The 12,454-nt window shown below is 43.1% G+C and overlaps 1 protein-coding gene across 2 annotated transcripts in view; it reads left to right on the top strand.

Moving 5' to 3' along the window:
- TXK (TXK tyrosine kinase) overlaps window positions 1–10,061 on the top strand; it is a gene marked incomplete at both ends in the record, with an annotated part of 34,718 nt that extends 24,657 nt beyond the window's left edge. For both annotated transcript variants that reach the window (XM_080910176.1, XM_080910175.1), the window contains 5 exons: window positions 1,451–1,667; window positions 5,661–5,725; window positions 7,184–7,302; window positions 7,818–7,975; window positions 9,993–10,061. In XM_080910176.1, coding sequence (XP_080766302.1) covers window positions 1,451–1,667; window positions 5,661–5,725; window positions 7,184–7,302; window positions 7,818–7,975; window positions 9,993–10,061 — 628 coding nt within the window. The remainder of the gene's footprint in view (window positions 1–1,450; window positions 1,668–5,660; window positions 5,726–7,183; window positions 7,303–7,817; window positions 7,976–9,992) is intronic.
- Between the last annotated feature and the right edge of the window lie 2,393 nt (window positions 10,062–12,454).

Here is a 12,454-nt window from a genome sequence, read left to right as displayed (position 1 = left end):
AGAAATGTCATCTTACTTTCTCTACACACGGATCAGTCCCTGGCTAGAGACAGGTCATGACTCCCTGTAGGACAAGTGATAGACGTATTTACATTTGTAACCAGTAAAGCTATTTCTTTGGGACCGGAATGTTCCCTGCTGCTCATAAGACTTGGGAAGCTGATAACACTTAGGTGACTCAGGAGTCCAGGAATTTCTAAGAGTCACAACAAGCCCCTCCACAGGGTTACAAAAACAGTAAGGAATTGCTAGGACAAGGATTTTCTCTAGTGTAGCTGACTGTTGTGCATGGAGCTCCAGGTGTGTGTGTGTGTGTGTGTGTGTGTGTGTGTGGTAAAAGAGGCTAAAGTTCAGGAGAGAGGTCAAGGCAGAAGGCATGAATTTGAGAATGGGCCCCAAAGATGATATTGAGAACCATGAAACCTGATTCTGTCACCAAGGGCAGAGAAGAGTTAGAGAAGGATATCAGGAGAAGTCCTGGGCTCCATGTCTCAGGATGCTCGTCCAAGGCAAGGCACAGGAGGACAGAAACCTTATAAGAAAGCTGAAGAAACATTTGAAAATACTTTAAAGGAATTAAATACATCTACCAATTGTCCTACAGTGAGTTGGGACTGATACGTGTGTAGAGAAAGAAACATTACAGGAACAGGAACACACATTTCTATGCATTAGCTTCTCTGCTTGTGTGAAGTTTTTGCCCTGTTTGTTCAGCTGAACCATGAGGGTTTCTCTACCTGCTTCTGCCTTACTTCCAGTAGACATCTGTCTTAGCTCAGATACATTCTGACAGTCACCCTGGTAAGCAAATCCTTCGCAATGTTTCATTTCTCAAATACTTCCAGAAAGTTACAGTCTCGGGTTTCTTATGGCTTGAAAATGTTTCATTCTGAGATCTGCTGTCCTGATATTATTCTGCACATGTGCAAACTGTATTCCTTAGCTGGAAATACGCTTATATAGACTTGAGAGATAGATCAAAGTATGTCTAATGTATTACCCTCCCCCCCATCTGTCTGTCTGTCTCTGTCTCTCTGTCTCACTTTACCTTCATGGTACTTTTCACAGCATTTCTGACCAATGGAACCGCTTATGATACATCTTTTAAAATTACAGAACATAAACTTGAAGGTTTTCTCATGGCGGCCTATAAGGCATTTAGACATTGAATGATATATTTGGGGCAAGGGGGAGTTTGAAGCCTGGATTGCCAAAAAAAAAAAAAAAAAAGATTGCTCATCTGTTATGGGTATTAGAGTTGCCCTTACAAAGTACCCAGGTTGAATCCCAGTACCCCATAATAGCTAACAACTATTTGTGACTACAGCTCAACTTCTCGGAAGCCCTTTTCTGGCCTCTGTGATGTTGCATGCACACATACACAGACATATGTGCACACACACACAGACATTCTGGTTCACAGCTGTGTCCCCCCTCCCCCCTTCGGCAGGAAACTGTCACATTCGAGGTTAGTCCAGCTTTATGGAGTGTGCATAAAGCAGAAGCCCCTCTACATAGTGACGGAGTTCATGGAAAATGGCTGTCTGCTTGACTATCTCAGGGAGAGGAAAGGCAAGCTTCCGGAGGCCTTGCTCCTGAGCATGTGCCAGGACATATGTGAAGGGATGGCGTACCTGGAGAGGAGCTGCTACATTCACAGGGATCTGGTGAGTCTGGGGCAGACCGCCTTCCTCTACGCACCTGGCTTCAGAAGGGCAGGGGGATCCATTTTGGTACTTTGAAGAATGTGCCTTTGGCTTCATTTTAGAACATGCTTCTAACTCATGCATTTTTTTATTGTGAAAGGTTAATTAATTTTCTTATCTATTTGGCAACGCTGGAGGTTAAAGCCAAGGCCCTGCACATGTTAAGGCTGCGCACGATCACTGACTTACAGTTTCCAACCCTGAAACTTTATTTTTAATTGCCCTTTAACGCTGTAACTATGTAGGAAATTACTAGAAAATGTTTTTCACTAATTAACTAACTAATGACCCAGATCACTACAGTGCGCTTTCCTCTCTTCTCTTCCTCATTCCCTCATTTCTTTTCCTTGTTTTTCTTTCCTTTCACCCTTCTTTCTTTCGGCCAATGTCAAACTCGACAGTCCCTGTAATTATTACGGAGCAAGGTGGAGAACGGTAGCCTGCAGTCCTGAGCCAAGGAATGCCATAAAGTCACACAGCACAACAAACCTCACCCAAGAGATGTACTGGGAAAGACACAAGAGGCCTCTGCTCAGGCCAGAAGCATCAGGGAGCTGAGCTGGAGGCAGCCTTTAAATAGGGTTTTTGGGGGGCAGAGCTTTCAAGGGTGGTGATTACCCAGGTGGAAAATTGACCCCGGATTTTAAAGTTCCAATTTGGGGCAAGCCAAGGGATTTGGTGGGATTTTGAGCTCAGGGATTGGTGGGAGTCTCAAGGGTTTTCAAACCCGGAAGTGAACTCAGACCTTTTACCTGCAGTGACCCCTTGTTCCAAGTGTTTCATACATGCTGAGCGATCTGGGTGATGGAGGCCAGCTAGGAAGGATATTCCCAGTGAAGCTTACCACAGGGGGGAAGTTGCCCTGTGCAGAGGTGGTTTGTAACAGTACTGCGGGAATATTGAGGACATTCATGATGGCAGCTAAAAGTGCCCAGTGGTTCTGCTGGGTAATGTTCAGAACATGCCTACTTAGAAGTGCTCTTACCCCGGAATAGATGCTTGTTGTACCGCCCTGGGTCCTTGCTCCTGCATCCCAAGTAACGCATCCAGACCACTCTGCACATTGCTTCAAGGCACTCACACTGCTTTAACTCAAAGGAAACCGTGAGAATTCTATACAAATCCCTGACACGGTCTCTTAGAAATAGCATCGGGCGCTTTTGGACTCTCTTTTCCCAGAGTGATCACGTTATAGCTCTCATCCTTGAGACCGGAGGATCTTGGGGTGAGGCTGGAGGTGTAGTTACACAGATCCCAGAACACCGTGGGAAACGGACTTATCTTGCCTTTAATTTAGAACACTCATGGCTTTATTACTTAGTTTCATACGCTAGCTAAGTACTTAGATTTCTTTTTATAGGTTTTTTTAAATTTTTGAGATAATATAATTTCATTCCTTTCTTCTCTCCAAACCTTCTTTATACCACTCTCTGCTCTCCTTCAAATTCACGGCTGCTTTTTTTCGTTAATTGCTATTGCATGTATACATATATATGTAGTTGCATATGCATTCCCAGATGTAACCTGCTCGATCCATATAATTGGTGTGTGTCAAAATTTTTCCTACAGATAGGGAATCCACGATGCACCAAAGAATGGATACCATCAAAGTCCAATCTGGCGAAACAATGAGTTTTTTTTGGGCGAATTACTTACACAGATATGGGCTACTTATAGGAGCAGTGATAACTCAAAGACAGCTACATCACCAAGGCATGGGTGACAGCTCACAAAGCTGGGGTCCTGGAGCCCACTGTACAGCCTGCAGGCAGCAGAACAGACCGGAGAGTGTCCTTCTGAGGTGCCTTGGTTGATCTTCCAGGGGGCTCAGCAGGTTTCTGCCTTTCCCACACATCCTGGTGTGATCTCAAGCATCTTCTTTGCAACTCAGCTTTCATTGCTTACTCCGGCAGGGAGGGGCCTAGTGAACCTGCTCAGTTTCAGGGACTTCCTGAAGCTGTTTCGAGTTGTTTGCCGTCCTGTTTAAGGAACTTCCTTTAGGATGGAAAGTTAAACAACAATATGTTATTGCTATGTGTGTTTTTAAGGGAGACCCTTTGGCATGGAATGACCAATGAGTGTGCTTTTCCCTGGGAAAGAGCACCTCTGCCTCTCGCAGCATTCCTCAGTTCCCTACAGTTCTCTGTGCTTGTAGGACTGAGGCCTCACGGGCATTTCCTCATCATCTTTGGCAAGTCGGTGCCATCCTTGTTCAGGCATACATTTGGGCAGGCATATTGGTGAGACTTTATGAGTGCATCATCAGTTACTTAAATTTCTACATGAATACTGCACCCAGGACACCTCGAGGTCAAAGCCTATACCTATGAGCGGTAAGAACAGTGTTAAGAACATGGCTCGTAGAGGAAAGATTCTCAAACTTCAACTTTGCTGTGTGTATCACTTGGGAGCACTGAGTAAAAGTTTCAAAGCCCAGACCATAACCAGGCTGGTTAAACCAGGAAGTCTGGGAATGAAAGGGAGGCATTAGTATGCAGCCCAGGTTCTAAGCTACCTCATCCCGGCTTGGAGTCTTCTCTCCTTTGCTTCCTAGCTCCGTGGTCCCAAAAGATCCAGTTAAGTTTGAACATGGTTTTCCATAGATGACCTTCTTCATGTGGGTCCACTGGGAGGACTGCATGGATCAGTGTGTGAAAGTACCCAAAGCAGGGGCTGTCCCGCAAGGGCTCAGCATTGCTGTTGCCACCATGGATGGTGATCACTGTTTAGTGACCCTTCCTGCACATCCCCCAGTACCCAGCACAAAGAAGCTCTCAGTGAATGGGTACACTTTCCATTTCACTTCACTTGCTTTCCTGGCCATGAAGGTTTCTTTCCCTGATAAGGAATAGAATCAAAACTCAATGGTTCCATAATCCTGGGCAACCTGTCTGCTCCAGGTGGCTTCATACAAGTTCTCCTGCCCTTAGATTAACCCCTACCCTCAATTGATAAATTTCTCTTTATTCTACTTCATGTTCTGCATTGTTTATGAAATTCATCAGCCCCCAGTGGGTGCCTTTCCTGTTGGGTACTTTTCTTGTTGTTTGAATTTGAGATAGCCTCTGGTACTTCCTAGTACCTTTCAAACTGGCTCTTCTGGACACCATCTTAAAGCTTGTTGCTTTTGTGGCCAGATACTTTGAACCTCACGTTCACTGAAAAGAGAACAAATCTACCAAATAGTTCATCTACATGGGGCTGATCAAGATGAGGACGTCCTCTCTGTACTATGTTGAAAATGAGTTATTCTGACTGCAGCCGGATTGACTTTGCATTATATTTAGTTCATTGTGATAAATGAAGTGGAAGGGTTAGGAGAGGTGGCTTAGTGGTTAAGGGTAGTTGCTTCTCTTCCAGGGGACCTGGGTTTGATTCCCAGAAGCCATGTGGCAGATTTAAACCATCTGTAAGTCCAGAGGATCCAACACCCTGTTTTTGACCTGCACAGACAAAACACCCATAAACATAAAATAAAAATATTTTTAAAAGAAATATAAAATTATTAGGAATTGCTCTACTCACCGAAAGAAAGGTTTTAATATATGATTTTTTAATTTCTATTACCCAACGAAGGGCCCAAAGATACAACATAGCTGTCTTATCGGTCATATATGTCTGACTTTTAGCACTTGAGTAAAAACTTAAGATGTTTTATACCAAGTACTTAGCTTATCATTTATTAAACTAATCCTCATATTTATAAGGATACTTGTTGAAAAAGATTAAATTTTAAAAATTGTTACCATTCAATTTTAACTTTTTGTGACATCGAAGAATCATTAAAAATCATGGCATACAAGCAGAGCATTAAGTTATGTGTATCGGTAATGGACATCACCACGAGTTCATATGGCCTCTCATGTAGACAGGTAATGTAAAGAAACTAAGAAGAACAAAAGTAGACATTTGTGGAAGAAAGACTCATGGTTGGTGCTTCTCTTCTTTCTACAGGCTGCTAGGAACTGTTTGGTCAGTTCTGCCTGCGTCGTAAAGATCTCAGATTTTGGGATGACAAGGTATGTGGCATCTGTCTGTCTACTTTGCCCACTAGTAAGTGGGAGTCTTGTGCTTAAAACAAAACAAAACCAAAAAATGATTGTGTGTGTGTGCGCATGTGACATGCACACACCTGTGATGGTGTGGACTCTGTTTGTGGGAATCGGTTTTTCTCTTGTGCCCTGTGAATTTTTCGAATTGAGCACCTATGCCCTCTGAGCCATTTCTCTAACCAACTCTTCCATTTTCAGTCTTGCGGACTGAAGTTGCTGTTACCTCTTTTTACCCTGCTCTGAGGAGAGCGTCCCTGTGGGGAGGGTGTCCCTGTGGGCCAAGTGTTCACGTGGTCACATGGCTCAGACTGCTTTAGGTTTCAGGGAAGATGTTAGCCAAGAACTCAAAGAAACCACCCCGTTTCTGCCTCTCATGGGCTGAAATTCCAGGTGTGCACCAGACAGTACAGCTATCCTTACAGTACTTAAAAACATTTTTTTTTCTTCAGAAGCTATTTTTATTTCCTGTATGTGGGGGCTTCATCTGAATGTATGTCTGTGTACCACATGCATTCAATGCCTGTGGAGGCCAGAAAAGGGCACCAGATGACCTGGAACTGGAGTTACAGACAGCTGTGAGCCAGTGGCACCCGAACATGGGTCCTCTGCTAGAGCCGCCAGAGTTCTTAACCACTGAGCCATCTCTCCAACCTCACTTAGGGAGTCTTTATAGTGGAGGGGTTAAAGGTAAAATGTGATAGAACGTGTGAAAAAAAGTGGGAACATGGAGACAGCAATAATAGATCACTTAAAAATGTTATTATCTACGCAAGAGGCCAAGTCAACTGTTGCTTTTCCCATGCATTTCATATTCCTGCATGTGAGTCAGAAGAAAAGTTATTCCTAATCTGTGCAAAATATACATATACATATAGTATATATAGTATATATATAATATATAGTATTCTATATATATTCTATATTCTATATATATTTTATATAGTATATATAGAAGAAATATATACTTCTGATATTTTATGTTAGAAGTATTATAATGACACACTGTTATTTCCCCCCTTTTTCGTGCACCACAAAATGTAAGTACATGAGAGAAAAATGTGGCACCAATTTGAATCCAAGTTTTATGACATGCTCGGCTTTCTACTTATCACTGACTCCCTTGTCGGTTACTTTTGCTGTTAGAGCACCGGGTGGTTTCTTTGCAGAATTAAGACTGGACTCCAGAGAACATAAGTACTTCCCCAGTTTTGTAGAACTGTTGTTTTCAGAGAGCCATTGAAATCAAGGAGACTGGTTCTAGAGGGGGAAACAAAGAGCTATTTCCCTGTCTGCCATCAAGAAGATACAGTGCACAAGCCCTTCTAGGGGAAAGCACTGTTTTAATGGATTAGAGCTTTTGAAGTATTTGAAGTAATTAGACCTTGGAGGCCATTAACACGGTGTGCCCGAATCCCTCGGTGGTAGGTACGTTTTGGACGATGAATACATCAGTTCTTCTGGAGCGAAGTTCCCTGTCAAGTGGTCCCCACCCGAAGTTTTTCATTTCAACAAGTACAGTAGCAAGTCTGACGTCTGGTCGTTTGGTGAGTATGTCTGCTGTCGCTAGGTTCAATACAGTAGCATCCTTCTCTTTGCAACTCTTTCTAGTTAGTTTTTTAACATGATGTAGCATTCTTTGCAAGTCTCCTTGTAACTGCTTTGGCGACTGGAGTCATGCAGCTCCCTGAGCAGCTCAGCTCTCTGGTTCTTTCCTGCTCCAGAAAGCACTTGTCATGTAGTGGCAAAAAGAAGTCTGGCCACAAATACAGGCAAAGCTCCCCGATCGCAGAGGCCTGGAGGAAAGGATCTGCGTCATCACTGAGTTTAATAAGCTCCCTTGTTTAGTTATGCAGAAGCTCCTCTGCTTTCCAGACAGACAATTTGAACGTAACATCTGGATCAGAAAAAAAAATAGCCCACACCCTTCCCTTTATACTTTCAAGGCCTCTGGGACTTGCACCTTGGCTTCTGAGGCTGAAGGAGATTAACATCTTGCAATTTGAATGAAACTGTTGTTTTGGTTCCAAGTGACTCTTGTTTTGACATGTTTTATTTGCAGGAGTTGTAATGTGGGAAGTTTTTGCAGAAGGAAAAATGCCGTTTGAAAATAAGTCAAATTTGCAAGTGGTGGAAGCCATCTCTAAAGGGTTCCGGCTGTATCGTCCCCACCTGGCCCCCATGTCTATATACGGAGTAATGTACAGTTGCTGGCATGAGGTAGGTGTCCCTTATTACCGAGACTGCACCATGGCAGCCAAAACTGCCTGATCTGAGAGTCAGAACACCATTTCTCTTATGACACCCCCCACCCCAGTCTCAAGTCCATTTTGTTTTTCACGAGAAACAAGTCTTATCTGTCTGAGATTGGTTCTTGTAGAAACCTGATGTTTCTAAAGTCTCTTCTTGACGAGATGATGTATTATCCCAAAGAACTGGATGGTGGACCTAAAGACAGAATCTGGTTTGTTGGACTTCCCCACAGAATAAGGAGGATGCTGTTTTAACCACTGCACTTGGTGTCTGTTCACCTCCACACTCAAGGCTTGCATCTCCCCTGGTGTGTAAGACTCCTGATAGAGAGATTAAACTCTCAGAATAGAAACTGAAGGCCGACTGTGCTGGGAGCAGCCACTTGGGAAACCATCACTTAGGAGTTGCTCTTTTTGTTGAAATGCCAAGACTAAAAATGAAGCCAGAGGGGTGGGTTTCTGTCTCCCCCACCTCCTTTTCTGGGCATCTATTCAACAGCCCTGTTCCTGCTCTCATCAGACTGTGATTTTTTTTTTGTTTTGTTTTTTGCTTTTTTTTTTTTTTTTTTTTTTTTTTGAGACTTCTGCTCTGTAGTTAACAGGCTTAGCCCAGAAAAATCACAGCTTGGTGGCAGTGGTGGGGTCTCCTGCTGCCTGAAATACAAACAAACCCACATGCATCATTTGATTTCCAATTCACACACACTGGGGAAACCAGGATTTCAAGAGTGATGGGACTGTTCACATTCCAGAGAAGGGTTTCATTTAGGAAGATCCCAGTGTATGAAAATGGTCACGACTAGCTATTCCACAAGGACTCTTGAAAGGCCTGAGAACTGTCAAGTAAGCTCTAAGTAGCAACAGGAGGAATGTCTTTCCCATCAGAACGTAAATAGCTTAGGTCATGCAGATGGTGGCTTCAATGGCTTTCACTTAGAATTTTCCAACTTTATAATGCCATATTTTGAGCATCAAATGTAGGCCTTTTCTTTGGGTGAACAGTATAAAGTAGGAGCCTCTATTAGGATGCTGGCAAGGAACTCATCTTCCAAACAGCCACAGCTCACAAGATTGGATAAAAAATGATCACTGCAGATGTTGCTAAGCTGTGGTTTCTGGGAGAGTCCCTGCATAAAAAGCATCTTTAGCTTATGACATTTTAAACTTAGAATGGGTTTATGAGGAGATGACTGTGTCCTAAGTCAAAGAGCATTAATAAGCATGCACATGCGCACTGAACATTGTAATCGTGTATATTATTTATTAGAGAGGAAGAGGGGTAAACAGGAAGATCACAGAAGGAACAAGGAAACAGTCTCAAATTGCAGTCAGAACATTTGCATAAACAATGCATGCACACTCTTTGAGATACGAAGCTTGTTTTTTTTTCTCCTAGTTTCAACTCTGCCGTAGCTATCTGTAATTTTTTTATGTAGAGGGTAAGTGAATAAAATGTAATTAGTTATGGAAGTCTAACAGCCTAAGTGAAGTCCTGAGGCTCAAGGATGGCCAATCTAACTGTATAGAAGTTCACTGATGTATATAGTTTGGAACTAGGTAAACATTTGCTTGAGTGGCTTCCTTAAACTGCCTATTTTTGATTGGGAGACAATTGGAATAATGTGAATTTACTATTTTAAAAAAGAAGACCGTGCTCCAGGGTTTACAGAGTTCCTGGAGGAGATGCCTTTTGCTATGTGAAACCCTTCCTGCTAGACGGGACCAGTATCGTGAACTAGTACTGAGGCAGAATTGGGGACCTCTGAATCTCTGTCATCTTCTAGAAGAAATTTCTGTCGGGGTAGAAATGTTCTACATGTGCTCTGTCCATACACACATAAATCATGCCTCCACACACGTAAATCATGCCACTGTGCTGTTCTTCAATTTGTGCAGAACCAGCATAGGTGAGGATCTCTGCAAGTTCCACAGCTGCTGTCTGAGTGAGAAGCAAGCTAAGCTGATCATCTCTTTCTGTTTTCCAGAACCCTAAAGGCCGTCCAACATTTGCTGAACTGCTTCAAGTTCTCACAGAGATCGCAGAAACCTGGTGACCTTAAATGGAATGCCAGCCCACAGGGTCATCTTGCAAAACTGTCATAAGGTGGAATCATGGGTGTCACTGATGTGGGGAGCATCTCTATTCGGGCTACTCTTAGTAATGGAGCAAAGGTCACGCTGACTTTTTTGTAGTCTCTGTGCGGGTGTGAGAGAGACTTCTGAGCTCATTTCACATTTGTACATCATATCAGCCCTCCAAATGGCTTCTTTATGATAGAGACCCTCAGGACTGACATTCCTTCTGGAGTGGTCCATGCAGAGAGGGGAAAAATTAGATTCTGCCAACTCATGCCAGCTCACAGAATAAAGAAACCTTCCCAACAGTTTCATGTTTGGGGCTGTATAAATGTTTGTAGAAAGCGTGGCTTTGGAAGCTTTTGTGAACATTCTGGAAATGTCTTTTAAAATCTTACCATGTGTTATTTAATAAACTATTTTGATGATTGTGGGGCCTCAGCTTTTGCATTCTAGTTTTAAACACTTAAAAATCCAAACCAAAGAACTCTTTAAACACATCTTGGTAACATTTCTATTGCTGATGCTGTTATCAGGGAAACCTTCAGTTCTGATAGCTCATCCTTTGTATATGTGGGACAGAGTAACCTAAGACATCTCGTTTCATCATAACTGTCTCTGGTTCCTTCTTTAAGATGTCTAATTCTATCCAAATAAGGAGGCCACAAGAAGGTGTCCAGATGTGACTTTAAGCAAATGAAACTATCAACAGTCTCAGTTAAATCTTAGTTTATCTCAGTGTGGTGGCACACTCGGTTTTTTTCTTTTCTTATTTACGTTACATCCTGCTCAATGCTCAATGCCCCCCCCATCACCCCTTCCCATAATCCTTTCCCCCTCCTCTCTCCCATTCTTTCTTCTGGGAGGGTTAGGGCACCCTGGGTATGCCTCCCAACCCTGGCACTTCAAGTCTCTGAAAGGTTATATACTTACTCGCCTACTGAGGCCATACAAGGCACCCCAGCTAAAGATCATATCCCACTGTGATGGTTTGCATATGCCTGGCCCAGGGAGTAGTGGGTGTGGCCTTGTTGGAGGAAGAGTGTCACTCTGGGGATGTGCTTGGAGACACTCCTCCTAGCTGCCTGAGGATGCTCAGTCTGTTCCTGGCTTCCTTTGGATGAAGATGTATAACTCTCAGCTCCTTCTGCACCATGCCTGCCCGGATGCTGCCATGCTTTGGCCTTGATACTGGACTGAACCTCTGAACCTGTAAACCAGCCCCAATTAAATGTTTTTATGTATAAGATTTACCTTGGTCATGGTGTCTGTTCACAGCAATAAGACCGTAACTTAGACACCCATGTACAGGCAAAAGCTCTTGGGATGGCCCTGGCTCCATGACCCATATGAAGGTCAAGCTGCACATCTGCTACATATGAGCAGGAGGCCAGGTCCATTCCCTTTAATACCAGTACCTGAGAGAGAGGTAGGATGATCTAGGTAAGTTCTGGGATGGCCTGGTCTACATAGTGAGTTTCAGGATAGCTCTTAGTTCATTGGACAGTCTTAGTAAGAATTTATTGGAAATTAATTTTTATTACTCTAAGTGCTTGAGAAACCCCATGAGAAGAGCACTATGTCACACTGATCGCAGGGGACTTGGTTGGAGCCAATATTCACACACTGTCCCTCCCTGCATGGTGGTTATAAGGGAACATACTTCGTGTTTTTACTCTGTGGCTAGTGGCTTTTCTTTATTAAAAATTATATCCTAATTTCTGTTTACTCTTGCCAGTTCCTGCCTACCTCCTCCCTCCAGATCCACCCCTTTCTGTCTCTCATTAGAAAAAAACAGGTCTTGAAAAGATGACAACCAAATATGAGGAAAGAAAATAGAATGAGGTAAAACAAAAACTGTCACATGGAAGTTGGACAAGGCAACCCTACAGAAAGAAAAAAGGAGAAAGCACAAGAACCAGAGTCCACTTGTTCACACACTCAGGAGTCCCATGATTATATTATTATTATTATTATTATTATTATTATTATTACTATATATGCCAAGGTCCTGGAGCAGACTCAAGTCAGCTCTATCCTTGTCGCTTTAGTCTCTCTGAGCTCATACGGCCTTTGTTTAGTTGATTTATAGGGTCATGTTCTCCTGGTATACTCCATCCCCTTGGCTCTTTCATTCTTTCTTGTCTCCTCTTTTGTGGGGTGTCCTGAGCTCTGAGGAGAGAGATTCGATGGAGACATCCCATGTGGAGCTGTGTGTTCCAAGGTATCGTGCTTTGTGTAGTGTCTGGCTGTGGATGGATCTCTCTGTATTTTTCCCATCAGGAGAAATCTCCGATGCTGACTCCACAAGGGGCCAGTCTATGAGAATGGCAGAATCTCATTAGGAGTCTTTTTATTGTTAGTTGTTTTG

Source organism: Micromys minutus, assembly GCF_963924665.1.
Source record: "Micromys minutus genome assembly, chromosome: 1".
Lineage (NCBI taxonomy): Eukaryota > Metazoa > Chordata > Mammalia > Rodentia > Muridae > Micromys > Micromys minutus.
This window is presented reverse-complemented; position numbering and strand designations above follow the sequence as displayed.